General features: G+C 35.7%; 1 protein-coding gene and 1 long non-coding RNA gene across 2 annotated transcripts; both read right to left on the bottom strand.

Moving 5' to 3' along the window:
* Positions 1-609: 609 nt before the first annotated feature.
* Positions 610-12,238, bottom strand: LOC107001413 (ISWI chromatin-remodeling complex ATPase CHR11). Its single transcript, XM_015199473.2, has 25 exons — positions 11,933-12,238; positions 11,172-11,297; positions 10,964-11,070; positions 10,251-10,357; positions 7,862-7,959; positions 7,581-7,760; positions 7,278-7,499; positions 6,697-6,831; positions 6,222-6,504; positions 6,053-6,126; positions 5,729-5,949; positions 5,556-5,643; positions 5,329-5,422; positions 5,052-5,240; positions 4,897-4,928; positions 4,719-4,795; positions 4,545-4,634; positions 4,326-4,395; positions 4,178-4,232; positions 3,997-4,055; positions 3,527-3,692; positions 1,496-1,674; positions 1,197-1,412; positions 1,021-1,122; positions 610-924 (listed from the first exon to the last, which is right to left on the bottom strand). Exons 1-25 carry the CDS (start codon positions 12,128-12,130, stop codon positions 895-897), a joined length of 3,198 nt encoding a protein of 1,065 aa, XP_015054959.1. The 5' UTR covers positions 12,131-12,238; the 3' UTR covers positions 610-894.
* On the bottom strand, positions 2,930-3,520 carry LOC114075567. Its single transcript, XR_003575933.1, has 2 exons — positions 3,216-3,520; positions 2,930-3,185 (listed from the first exon to the last, which is right to left on the bottom strand). It is a non-coding gene; the product is annotated as an uncharacterized LOC114075567 (long non-coding RNA).
* Positions 12,239-14,843: the final 2,605 nt, after the last annotated feature.

Genomic DNA, 14,843 nt, shown 5'->3' with positions numbered 1-14,843 from the left:
CAATTTATCTTTTAAACAACCTGTTAAATTGTGCGCAGCCTAATGTAAGCTTGGGATAATCTTGAAGGCTATCCATGACATTAGCATGGCTCACTGATCAAACTCACTTTTTCCATTCAATGTGCTAAGGCTTACTCAATGTTCCGTGTAGCACTTAACAACTTACTCATAATTCTTTTGCAATCTTGCAAGTTCAAATAAACCTTTTAAAGCTAAATCACTACGAAAATACAAAGAAAAACTTAAAATTTTAAAAGATAATTTTATATTACTTGAAAAATTGCTTACGACTGAGGACTAAATTACAAAAAAAATTTATTTTACAAATTCCTCTAATAATTACACCTTGATTCCTCTCTAGAACTCTCTACATGTTCTAGGATATTCCAAAGTATCAAGGGTTTCTAGCGACTTCTAAGGAAAGTTACAGGAAAATTTAGATTGTTCCACTAACCACTCTACAACTCTAGGTGCTTCCTCCCTTCTTCCCGTGCAAAATTTGACTGTGAAGTGGCGGGACATGACACTAGCGTTATTAAACAAGCAAGGTTCTTTTTCTTTTCATATGAAAAATGCATATGCGTTATAAATGTGCACCAAACAAGAGCATAGTAGCGAGCTGGCAAAATCATAAATTTGGCAAGTTGATCTATTAAGTTACATATTAGTGTCGCACCACATTGTTAAAGACTACTAGCCTAAATAGAATTCTATTGTGATTATGTACAATAAACCTACACATCATATCTGAATACATTGGTGGGGTTTTCCTCTGTAGCACTTGACAGAATTGCAATTTGCAATGCCCAACACATTGCATAGTTAGTGTCCTGGATGACCAACCTGGTTAAACGAAAAAACAAGAGGATCTAAACCACAAAAAGAAAAGCCTGTCTAGGTTGTACCATCACTTCTTCTCTTGGCCTGTAAACAGAGGAAATAGTCATGCACAATATAAAGTCACAACTCACAAGTGAGCTGAAACCAAAACAAACATAAAATCATTGCACAAATATTTACCGAGCTCACAAAATCATCCATTGATGACTGCTTCCGTTTCTTTGAGGTGGGAGGGCTTTTGGCTGCTTGTCTTGCCACAGCGCGCTTTGATGGTGTCGCATTCTGTCAATACAAAACACTTTCAGCACTAAATATCTTTTTACGCTACAAACAGCACACAGAAGACCCAGGTATACCTTTGCAAGTTTCTTTTCTTTGCGTGCCTGTCTCTCCCTCTCATCAAATTCTTGGTTTTCCCTCTCCACCAAACGAATAAGTGTATCACATCTTCTGGCAAGTTCTTGAGTTGTCCGAGACTTCACAAACCAATCAAACCGAAACAAAGGAGCTGTTCGGAATGCAGCCTTTAGCTCATCCCAGTTTCCATAGCCAAGCTTGTGAACCATACATATCTACAAAAGAGAAGATCCCCATATACATGAATCACAAAGATAAAAAGTAAAAGATTAAAACCCCGAGAGTTAAGTCTGCTTACCATGAAACGATCACACTCCTCATTATACAATTTTCCTTTGTTCTGACCATACTGAATCTTCAACTCCAACCATGGATTCTTGTAGCGGTCCAACTTCTTCCCAATTGCTTTCATGATCTCATCTTTTCGTGAAATTCTAGCCTCTCCTCTTTCAATATTCTTTATAATCCTATCATAATCTGCAAGACTCCATCCATTAGAAATTAAGTGCTCAAATGTCAAGCATGCCAAACGCTATCTAGTGCAAAAAATTAGCCACAAGAGGGAACTATTTCTGCCTGAACATCCAGAACTTATTTGTCTGCTCATCTTTTTCTAGTTTTCCAATGTTAACAAGTATGGCCCAAGGGATTTAACATAGTGCTGAAGACACAACATATTATGTAAAAGTTAGGTGCATGTCACAAGTTCGAATCTGTCGTAGACAAAAACTAGGCATTTAAGTAGAGATAGAGGTGTAGGCCTATTATCAACCATCCAGCAACACAATGTATGCTCCCGCAATCTCAATTTATATAATACCAGTTGGCTATGCACATAGATTATGATGCCAATTTGACTTCTATATATCACTAGCAAGTTGAAAATTATGTTCAATAGCAGTAACATCATTGGGTTTAACTGTGAATAGTTACATATCAAAAACAATAACTTTGAATAGTTCAATAGGTTTTAACCCTGTGAAAGTTGTTTAATGGAATTATTAGCTGGAGAATATTTATAACATGGATGAAATGTGATATAAATCTTAGTTTACAAAATTTGTGTAGAACATGAGCATTACAAGAACAATCACATAATAAACTAAATGATGATGTATAGTGAAGATGAGAACCATAACTAGATGAAGAAAGAACCTTTATTACCATATGTGGTAGCACTAGCATAGTGCAAATTTACCATTTATGAAATCTTACACCAACTTCCCAAAGAAAAGGAACCTTCAGATTACCATCATGGGTGGCTTTTTGCAACAAAGAAATAACAGGGAAATCAAACATTCTATTTTTGCTTTTTGATGGGCCTAATCCCTCTGCCTCTCAAACAAAACAAGCATATACACTAGGACGACGAAAGAACGTCATACACACAATCCCCTCCCAAAAATAGACCTTCTTATAATAACATTCCAAATCCTTAAAGGGAATTTCACTCAATACAATAGTGTTCAACAGTTGCATAGGATCCAATTTGCTCATTGGAGTACACTTGTTTTTCAACAACATAATACCCAATGTAATCTCACAAGTGTTTAGGGGGTTGATGTGCAACCTTACCCCTACCTTAAGAAGATAGAGAGGTGGTTTTCAATCAACCCTTCGGCTCAAGTAACACATAAAAAATGAAGTACGTAAATAAATACAATAGTCAAAAATCCAGAGAAAAGATAATGGAGTAGAGAATCACAACACTAACAATAAATGATATGACAAATGAATCCAAGGGGACAATAAGAGCATAGAATTAGATAATAGGAGAGTAACAAAAACAATATTAACAAGAAAAATAGACAACGTTCAACTACCTATTAATCTTATCCTAAACCTCAACCACCAAATCTTTTTATCTAGGGTTATGTCCTCAATAAGTTGCAGGCTGTCATGTCCTATCTAATCACCTCTCCTGAGTCCCAATCTTTTTTTATCCACCTTTACATCTCCTCATACCTACTATAGTTAACCTCTTGCACCTCCTACCTACTATAGTTAACCTCTTGCACCTCCTTGTTGGGGCGTCTATACATCTCCTCTTCACATGCTCACTTCTTTTCCATTTCATCCACCCTATTCTAAGCACACTTCATTACCATTTCAATTAATCTTTATTGAGAAGTAACAGCATCACCTCTTCTTGCCGGTACTTCGACACAAATAGAAGGAAGCCTGTGCACCATTCTTTATCCCACTTGAACTTTAATGGTATTTACCACTCTCGTTGGTTGATTGTATCATATAATAATTGGATGTTCAATGTGGATTGGAGATTGGGACATATAGTTCTTTCTGTATTTGCAAATTAACCAGCACTTACCATTTAGCTCTTTGTATCTTTCTTTGAAAACATTTGCGTATCTTTCAACCTCTTCCTCTGTCTTTCCTTCCATTTCAGCAGCAATACTTTCTATGTCACTCCGACCATACTTCTCACATGCCCTGATAAAAGTATTGAAATCTCTCCTACTCCATGTTGAAAATCCCTGCACGTACAAATCATTAATTCTGATACATAAAACTACTCCCTTTGTCCTAATTTATGAGGTACAGTTCGAATTTCAAGAGTCGGTTTGAGTTTGACCATGTGTTTTGAAATAAAATTCATATATTGAGAAACTACGTAGAATGTACAAGTCATAATAATTCACAATTCAAAATTTTGAGAAAGATATATGAAAATACAATCAAAGATGAACTAGTCTGAATCTTGAAATTCGAATCGTGTCATATAAATTGAACCAGAGGGAGTAGATATAACATACAATGACGAGTTATTAATCCACTTACTTCCTCTAATAGTTTGTCCTTTTCTTCCTGCTCATCGGCAGTTAAAGGATCTCCCACATCTACAATGCACCTATTGTTAGCATATATTCACAAAGCAAATTGCATCCTGGTTTGTCCCTATATCCAATTCTATAAATAAAAAAAGAACAGACAGCTACTTCAAAAGGAAAAGAGGTTATACCTTCAGGCTCTTCCACTTCTATGCTATCTTTTAATTGATTTTTCTGGTGAGCTTGCTGGAATGAATAAGAAAATTAAGATATCAAACAAAAAAAAACATATGAAGGTGGCAATAGAAGAAATCTGGCACATCCGAAGGCATAACTCACCATGAGAAAACGAACTTCCTTCTCGTACAGCTCACTTAGCCTCTGGGTATTAAAGAACTGAAAGTCGTGCCTATGAATGGCAAGACATGTCAATACACAGAATTTGACAAATGAAAAAAAGACCAACTTGCAAAAAGTAACTCAGAGAAATCAGTTTTGCTTATGGCACAACAAAACTGGGAGGAGAAAATTTAAGAATGGTTTGCAATGCCGACTTACAGCTGAGGCATCCTAGGAATCCTGGGCTCTTTAGGTCTTGCAGGACCACTTGGTCGCATGGTTTGCTTGAAATATTCAGACTCCGAGTAACTGACACAAAGAAAAGTCATTTAAAATGGTGATAATTAGACTGTCAATACATTAAAGGTGAACTGAGCAACTTAAGAATCATACTTGCGCTTTCTCTCCCTTCTTGGAGGTTCTATCCAATTGTCACCAGCAATTTTCTTGAAATCTGCCTTGTTTTCATCCTTCATCAACAAAAATGTATAGCATAAAAAGGAAGATAAGCACACCAAAGATGTGAAACAAGGAATTGTTAAGACAACTAAAATAAAAAAATTGCACTTACCTTCTCGTCTTCAAAGTCATACAAATCAGCAGCTGTAAAAAGCAGTTCCATAGTTAAAGCCCATATCTTTCAAAAACAGCAGAAGAGCAAAACAAGATATATAGAGCCAAAAGATACAATGCACAAGCCAAAAGGAAGAGGAGCAGAGTGCATACTATCATCCATTTTAAATTTGATAGCATCTTCTGTAAACTTCTTCATCTTGGCATCAAGTGCTGCTGTTGCCTCTTCTCCTTTGGCAATGATTCTATCGATATCCTCATCTGTTATAGTGCTATCTTTGGAACTGAAAACCATTTCAGCACCAAACCGCACCATCTGCAGCAGTTCATCCTTATTAACAGCTGCATGAACAACCAACCAATGATCAAATTCATGTATACCCTAATATCTAAAATATAATCAAGGCAATAAAAGAAAATAAAAGCTAACCTTTTTGCTCAGCCAGTCGTCCCTGTTGGATGACCAGCGCATCAAGTGCCAGCTTCTTATAAGCCCTTTCAATCACTTTCTCCTCAATTGTATACTGTTGGAATTAATTAATATAAGAACTTTCTCAACAAAAAAGTGAAACTAAAATAACCTATGTGCCGACCATCAAATGAGAGACCAGAGTGGCATATTTTCAGTACAGTAACACAGTTAGAAAGGAAACAAACCTCAGTGCAGAAACGGAATACTTGGACTTCCTTCTTCTGTCCAATCCTATGGGCACGGTCCTGAGCCTGCAAATCAACCTGTGGATTCCTGTAATACAATGAGAAGAAACCCAAGAGAATCAGATATCACTTTATTCTCCGGACTCTGTAAACTAGACTTAGAAGATCCTCACCAGTCACTGTCATAAAGAATAACAATATCTGCTGTAGCAAGATTGATACCAAGACCACCAGCTCTGGTTGACAATAAGAAGGCAAATTTTTCACTCCCTGGTCTGTTATATGCTTCAATAGAAGCATCGCGATCTTCTCCACCAGTGTTTCCATCAATCCGACAATACTGGTGACCTCGATACATTAGGTAATCTTCAAGGATGTCCAGTAGCCGTGTCATCTAATGACAACATTGATATGAAGCGTTTAGCCCGAAAAATCATACATTAGCTAATTAGACAAGGCATAGTAGGACATAAGATCAAAAACAAAAGAGAAAAAACCTGTGAAAATATTAAAACCCTTGAGCCTCGTTCCTTCAGCTTAGGAAGCAACTTATCAAGAAGAACCATTTTGCCTGCAGAGAGAACGTGCTTTATATTTTTTTTAAAAAAAAATTACAAACACAATAGATTAGAAATTCCTATTCATTCATAGAAGTCAAAACAATACCAGCATTTTCTATGAGATGCTCTCCGGTTGTATATGGAGGTCCTGGCTCAGCTCCTTGGAAAAGATATGGATGATTACAACATTTTCGGAGCTGCATTGCTATATTAAGAAGACGCTTGCGCTCTCCTCCAGAATTAACAACCTCAAAATCTTTCTGCAACAAAGCCCGATAGTAGTTTTTCTGCATCTGAGACATACCAACCTTGAGAATTGTTTCCTTCTTTGGAGGCAGACCTTTCTCAACATCAGACTTCAGTCTCCTAAGAAGGAATGGACGAAGGACCTGATTCAGAGCAGAAACTAGAATATCAGTGTATTTTTTCTCAATGAGGTGTCGAAGTTTTAGAATATGAGAATCATGTCTACTGGAAGCTCTCGCACATGTAGTTGGTCTTATCTTTGTCACTTCAACCTGAACATTGTATCCTATGGCATAGCTTAAGTATTAATGATACAAACTACAAGACAATTTTACCTTATGAAGCTGTTGGACCACCTCCTGCTGGTCATTCTCACCGGATATTTGAAACCACTCATCAAATGTCTCAGCCGAGCTAAAAATCTCTGGTAGCAAAAAGTTCAGAAGCGCCCAGAGCTCATGAAGATTATTCTGTGCAATTCGGATAGAACCCAGCACATCAATTGACAACAGTCTGAGACTATAGAGGTTCATACAAGAGAACAGTACAAGATGCCAAAACATAACAAAGGTAAAGACATAACAACTAGCATTTTTCAGTCACAAAATAGAAGATAAGGTTTAACCAACAGAAAAAATAAGAGAAGGTTTAAAAGCTGTGATATGGGAGATCTAATATAATGAAGCATCTAAAATGTTAAAAGGAAAAATAAATCAATTTGCTATAGAGATACCCCACACAAATTATTAAATATAACATCATACCATATTCAATTATAGAATTTTGGGATAGGTAAATATGCATTTCATGAAAGGGTCAGGTTATTTGGTACATAGGTTATAAGAGGTCAGATATACTTTCCGATAAAAGGATTACTTGCTAAACAAAAAGGAAATCATCAAAGAGAATTATTCACCTGAAGTGGCGTCCCTGTGATCAACAGCCTATAATTAGTGCTGTAGAGCCTCATGGTTTTGGAAAGAAGAGAATTTTCATTCTTGATTCTATGAGCCTCATCAATGATGATGTAACGCCAATTAAAGCGTCGTAAAGCAGACTTCTCTTTGATAGCCATCTCAAAACTTGTGACACACACATCAAACTTCCCAGCAACTAGCAAATCCTCTCGAATGTATCTCTATAAAAGGAAATGCCAGCAGAGTCAGAAGCGATGAGCTATGTACATAAGGGGACGAAAGAGAATCCCTTATCTGCTTACCCTTTCTTCAGGGTTCCCAAGGAACTTTACAGCACGTATGATAGGACAAAAACGTTTGATTTCATTCATCCAATTGCCTAGTGTGGATTTTGGGGCAACAACCATGTGAGGACCAGTAATCCCTCTAAATTCATGCAGGTACGCCAGCAAAGAGATGGTTTGTAAGGTCTTACCAAGACCCTGTGCAAATACAGGAATAATTTAGTAAAGCTGCTTCTCTCAAAAACACGAATCACATAATGAAAAGGAATGTCTAAAAAATTTCAAGTGACAAAACTGACCATTTCATCAGCAAGTATCCCATTTATGCCGTTCTCATATAGCCGTATCATCCAGTTCAAACCAGCAAGTTGATAATCCCTCATCTTTCCCTGAATACCTGACAAACACGCATGTGTGATTCTTACATCCTTAAAGAGACAAGGAAATGAGAGCATCAACATAAACATTTTTTCCAACATCGAAGCACTATTAATCACAATACAATTCACACTTCCACTATTCAATTAGAATTCTTCCACCAGAGAGCACGCCCACAAGGCCAAGGCTACCAGTAATTAGCATCTTCATGTAAATGTTAGTAGTGGAAGACTTTAGTATTTTATGAACCAGAATATCACAAAATTTAAAAGTATTGCAGATCAGACACATTAATTTAATAATTTTAGATCTACTCACACCCTTTCTACATAGGCCAGGTTTTTTTTCTAGGCTAAGAACACAGGAAAAAAGTTGATAGATGGCAGCAGACTAAAATTCAGGATGAATTCCCTGCATGTTCCAATACTAGGTTGAACTGTGTGAAGCACTAAACTACAAGCTTGAGCTATTCAAGAAGAGACAAATTTAATTATTTATTTTAGGTTGGTTGTAATGTGCTTTTACATCGAGATATTTTCTATACTCAGTGTACCTAAGTAAACTCGTTGTCCCTAATGCTTCATCAATTTCAAAAATGACTTCTTAAAAAGTAAAGACTACACAACTCAAAAGGTATTTATGAGATACAACTATAGAGAGGGAACTTAAGATCTTTGCAACTGTGCACACATTATCATATAAGCTTATAGTATCACCTTCAAGCATAGTGCATTTACAGGGCAAACGGAACTACGTATGCACCTCTAGGAACTTAACCTAGCACATTACATATGATACAGCAGGACCATTCAAAGTTCTAAGCCAATGTCATCTAACATCAAGGTTGCTTTAGTTGGTTGTATAGGAATTGCCTTGCAATTTTGATAAATAACCTATAACCAGAATCTCCTGTTTCACTTTGAAACTTTTCAAAACTGGAAGCCTTTCAACTCCTTCTCCAGATTTTGCTTTGAAACCTTTCAAAGTTGCAGTATAACTCGCGGAAAAACCAATGAAAACATCTCTGTAAACTATTTTTGTTGAATTGCCTTGAAAGGACTGAAACTTTCAATTAGAACAATACAAAAGCTAAAATTTGTGCAATCCAAATGGAATCTGAAGTGTTTCAACAACACCCAGAACATAGGAAACTCACAAAGCATACTCAATTTCCATTCACTTTAAACAAAGGTCCAAGCCCCACCTTGCCAAAAGAACTCATCACGGCATTCTTGTAAAGGTTCCAGTGAAATAACTCTTACAGTTCAAGTGTGTTCCAAAATTTTGTTTGCATTCATTTCTAGCCCTGAATTTGTCAAACCCATCCTAGTGTGTCCGCTAAGGACTACACCGACTATATATCTCTGTTACAGTTTGAGAGATTTTGGAAAGATTAGCTTTTACTCCAATAAAATTAGGTCCGAGTGGGTTTGAATAAAATGAAGGAATGATTTAACTGATCCAAGGGCAGCCCCAGTTGTCTTTTAGAAAAAAAAAACACACACACACACAGAGAGAGAGAGAGAGAAGATTCAGAAATTAAGAAAGAGAAAAACAGATTTTAATGGAAAAAAAATTAAATGCTTTAAAAGAATGTGAAGCACGTGTAATAGACACACAGAATATTCATTATGTTATCTATGTCATGATTAGCATTTAAGGTGGCATTCGTTCCATTTCAAAAGAGATCATGGGGTAAGAGGAACCCCCCCCCCCCGGTAAAGTTTAGATGTGTCTCTAAGATTGCGGGTATAATTGTGGGCGTACATGCGTCTTATCCCAAATATTTTCACCTATAAAAACTGTTGTAAAAGATAATATAAATAATTTTTAATAGCAGTGGTGTTGAGGCCAACTTGCATGCGCTTCAACTCATTCCACGAGATGCATGTCACCTCCTACCAACAATAGATACGACATACAAGAGTGTTGCTATAAGGTAACCAATTATGTTCAAGACTAAGCCAAACAAAAAGATGTCACCTAGGGATTGTGTCCCAGCAAAACTCATGGTTCACAACCCACAGAAGTGACCACTAAGTCATACCCTTGGGTGTTAACCAAAACCACGTCTCTCACAGTAGTATCTATTGTTTGAAGGCACTATTCAAGTAACATTTTTCTAGTTTGTTGCACTTAGAAACGTCAATAGTTAAATTGTAAAAGAGAAGATGATAAAGGCCAAAGGGAATCATTAAACAAAGAATATTGAATATCCAGAAAGGAGGGACAGATTTGATCAGCTAGGAGATCAACAATTCAGGATATATTTGTGTGTTGGGTTTGTGGGGGTGGGGTTGGGGATCTTACAAGAGGGTTGTGCCAATAGCCGTGTATTCCCGGACAGCCCACCATCTTCTTCTTTGAGATACTCCTCATCTTCTTCCTCTTCGGTTATCTTTGACGCATGACGGCCCCTGGGAAAAAAAGATTAATCATTTGTCTCAGACAAAAAAGTTCATACATATATGCAAATAATGCAATGAATCACAATAATGAAGCTTCTCCATATAACATAGTAACATCAACTGGACATAACACTCAATTCTAATATAAGCAATATACAATATTTTTTGGGAGGTAGTCCAGCCTGCCTGCCTGCCTACGATGGAGACAATAGTCCCTTGTCACCAATACAAGAAGAGGAAGGTACTTGAAACCCAACCTAACAAAGTGAATAGTCCCAATCAAGCTACACAAATAACATTACTAATATTTAGGATGTGTCTATTTCAATTTTCCAAATACACTTACCAAACATGAACAGATGCCTACAAATAATTCCCCTTAAAAAGGTTAAGAAAATTACTCTTCATGTCCTTTGTGTATGAGCAAAATTACTCTTTATGTTAAAAGGAGGAAAATAAGCATAGACCTCAAAGAGGTTAACGTTTTCATTCTTCCTTTGTGCCCATTCTATTTCATTATCACTAACACCCAAAGAGTACATGGTCCTATACTAGCTCTTTCAAACTGGAGGCCCTACATATCAGGGAAAGCAACAAAGACTACATTATGTGTACCTTCCTTTTGTCTTCTTCTCTGAAGTCGATTGATCGCCTTTTGCAAAATGTGCAAATAACTCTGTCTGCTCCAAAAGATACTTAAGACGCCCCTTCCCCTTGTTACTCTGTCAATGATAAAAATAGCCATAACGCACACCACCTTCACAAGGAACTAATGAAAAGAGGAGAGCCCAAAATCTCTCGGAAGATAGTCTAAGTAAGATACCATGTCAGCTTCTATTGCAGCATTCTGCGCATCCAACATTTCCTGTATCTTTTGCTTCTTACGCCTCTGCATATCTTTTAACCGTGCCTTTTCACGCTTGGAGATTTCATTAGCTGCAATGTCTTCCTACAGGTAGCATAGCGAAACAAACTTAAACAACTGAAGTAACGCTCATTAATACGTCAAATCAACTAAGAAGTCATCTTTTTCACTTCACAAATACTACATATTGAATAATTCACACTAATTGGCTATCAAAAATATGTTTTCTATCGAAGACGTGAACTTCTATATCAGTGGTGAAATAATCTTTCCTTTCCTTTATCCCACTAGAAATGCACTTGAAATATTAACTCTAAACTAAAAACCCTACTATGTCCACTAATTAGGTAAAAGCTGGGCCGTAATTGGTAATAATCACCCAAAAATATACTCTTGACCAGTAACAAGAGCTTCTATTTCAACAGAAAATTCATATTAATATTCCTTTCTGCCATTTCAACACCTCCTGGAACTTCACGTATACTAACACATAATAATGAGCTAGAAAAATGCGCTGAACAGCTGAATTACTCACATTTTTTCCTCCTACTCTGAAATTTCACCTAAAAAATCATTCTAAACTATAACACTGAAATATCCACTCATTATTCAGTCAAAACACCAATCAAAAAGGGATTTTATTATAAACTCAGATCTACCACTACCAATAGCAGCTAAAAGATAAAACAAAAACTAAACAGGACCTCCAATAAACACACCTCCTCATCTTCATCATCATCACCGTCATCTCTATCAGCAACAGCTTCGTCATCGCCGTCATCATCTGCTGACCTAGCGACAGCTTCAAGCTCCTCCTCATCTTCTTCGTCGTTGACTAGATCGTTGACTTGCTCCTCCTCTGAACCGTCCGATAATGGCTCCGACGACGAGGATTTCGCTCTCGTGTTTCTCGCCATCGCTATGATTCAGAAGGGGGAAAAAAAACGTAAGTTTGAGGGTTTCTCTGGTGAAGTAGTAGTACTGTAATATGGACCGACCGACTCTAAAGTCTAGACCGGTCTATTACATTAACGTATTTATAGCAACCCGTTTAGACTAACAAAATGGGAACCTTCTATTCCCGCCACTTATTGGATGATGAAACATGATTTCCCGCCTATGGATTGGGTTTCAGATTTGTTTGGGCCTCTGCCTCCTGATTTGGTTCTTGGGTCTGTGTTGTGTTCAAGCTCTAGTTGGTATTTGTTATAAAAGACATATTGGAGATGATAAGAGATCACATTTTGACTTTTTAGCGTTTTTATAACAAAAGTAGAAATTGTTTAGTGAGTAATTTCGTCTTTATTTTGACCTTGATAGAAAAATAACGACAAGTGAATCAGAATACTACTGAAAACGTAGCTGAATGTATAATCTGTTATATACCTTCCGGCGTATATTGATGAAAGTGGTTTAAACATTCATGCACATCAGAATGAGTTTATTACTAGTCGAGATCATCAAGACTTTAGAAGTTTGAAGCATGTTTCTGACAGTTTTATAAGATATTACATCGATTTAATTTTTTTTTTAAATTCAAAAAAAAATTCTAATATTAGAAAGTTAACTAACAAAGATTTTTCTTTTATAAAATTCAGCAACGTATCAAATGAGAGAAAAAAAATGATTCTTTTTGTATTTTCTGATGTCTAAGATTGGCATACATTTGTATAAAACCAAGGAAAACAATGTGAGTATCAATGTCATTCACATTTTCACATAGTAATAAAATTTATTAATAATAGTAAAATTGTTGTGGATTTTTTAATTTTTATTTTATTTTTGGAAAGAGGGAATGGGTATCACAAGTAGAAGATGTTAAGCATGTTAAAAAAAATTTGGATGAGTGTTATTGTGAGATACTTTTGTGTACCTTCAAGTACAAAAAAAGAATTATATATAGTTTAATGTAAATTGTTTCTTGATAAAATGGTGAAAAAGATAACCACATGAATTACTAGATTCTTGTTATATGCGGGTCATTTACGGCTAATAAAAATGTCTTGTTTTTAATTAAGAAATTTTAATCACAAGTTTTGATTATTTTCAAAAAGATTATGCATATAATTGAGGAAGTATGTAGAAAATTTATTTGGACATATAATATTGAAGCCTTCGAAAAGAATTTACGATCTTGAAAGGCTATATATGCTCACTTAAAATAATCAGAGAATTTGATGTGACACGAAGGTTCCTCTTGTATAAAATAACAATTAGCAACATAATTTTAAAAGAAATTATAAAAAAAAGGATAAAATGTATGAATCTTGGATTCTTAACTACCGTATAAAATAGGCATATCTGGATATTTATCCAACTTAAGCATCATGGTTGATTAAGAAAATCTTTAAAGCAAAGGTGACACCGAAGTGTGTCTACTTTAGTGATGAAAATATCATGAATATGAAAACATTCTCTATTAAGAAGATATACTAATAATCAAGGGGTCAATTTTAAAAAGTGGCCTACAGAGGATTGTGTTAATAATTATTGATGACATGAATGGGAAATCTTTTAGTTTGAAGAGTTAGAAGTTTCAGACTAAATTAGACTTTGAACGAAATCTGAGCAAGGTAAAATCTAGAGAACTTGGAGAAAAGGTTGGGAGAAACGTCTAGGTAGAGTTTATTTTTCTTGTTGTTAAAACGTTAATGTGTTTATATGACATTTCAGAAGTGATTCAAGGTGAGTAGAACTCTCATATCGAACTTGAGGTAGAGATCGATTTGACGTCAAGAGATTAAGTAGTATTTGCGAAAGAGGCTACTTTGAGAGGATTTTTTCAATTTTCATACCGTGTAAGACATTATAGCAAGTGACACATCGTTATAAAAAAAAACCACTACAGTGTTGCCGCTATAGTGAAATTGGACCGCTATAGAGGGGTTAGTCACAATTAGCTTAAAAACTTTCTCAAAATCACTTATTATTTGCAATTGAGTTTTATGGAAAATCTCAAGGACAACCTAGGGTGAATTTCACCTATGTTTTTTCATCAAATTCATTTGTAAAGGTAAGTAAATCACTCCTATAACTTCATAATTGATTATTAAGACTTAGAATCCATGACGACACTTAGGGGTAGTTTAGTTAGATTAATGCTGGAATAACCCTGATTTGAATAGAATTACATGAAACTTGCTTGGAATATGGAGTTATGACATAAGACAGATATGCTTAGGTAATTTGTGTATGATTTATGTTATTTTGATTGTTTATAGACTAAGAACAAGATAGACTTCATAATAAAGGTAAAACTCAAGTTTATTAAAGCTTTCAGACTTCACTCAATGTAGTTGGTGACTGAATTGTTTTCCGTTTACGTCATATGTATATGTAATTGTTTTGCTAGTAATACTTGTACACTATGTGGATAAGGAATTGAAAAAAAATGATGAATATGAAATGATAATTGTTATACATCCCATGCGATAAATGTGTTATATTTACTTGTGTTACAAATTAATGTGATGTTATTTATTGTGACTGTAATTAAATTTTGTGTTGTGTGATGTTCGGTTGGTCTGAGTACCACACGGATACATACCAATTAGTGACTCAAGTACCACACATAGTACATGATATCTCTTGGTTGACTCATGTACCACAGTTAGTACGAAATATCTTATT

Source organism: Solanum pennellii, chromosome 1, assembly GCF_001406875.1.
Source record: "Solanum pennellii chromosome 1, SPENNV200".
NCBI lineage: Eukaryota > Viridiplantae > Streptophyta > Magnoliopsida > Solanales > Solanaceae > Solanum > Solanum pennellii.
Note: the sequence above shows the minus strand (reverse complement) of the source record. Positions and strands in the feature narration are given on the sequence as shown.

Bases quoted from the DNA above. Each gene is read 5' to 3' on its own strand.
- LOC107001413 (XM_015199473.2), bottom strand. From the start codon at position 12,130: ATGGCGAGAAACACGAGAGCGAAATCCTCGTCGTCGGAGCCATTATCG. The intron at 7,960-10,250 runs GTAAGATCCCCA...CGTGTTTGTCAG, and splicing joins GCTATTGGCACAACCCTCTT to GTATTCAGGGAAAGATGAGG. The intron at 4,796-4,896 runs GTAAGTGCAATT...TTGTTGATGAAG, and splicing joins ATGACTTTGAAGACGAGAAG to GATGAAAACAAGGCAGATTT.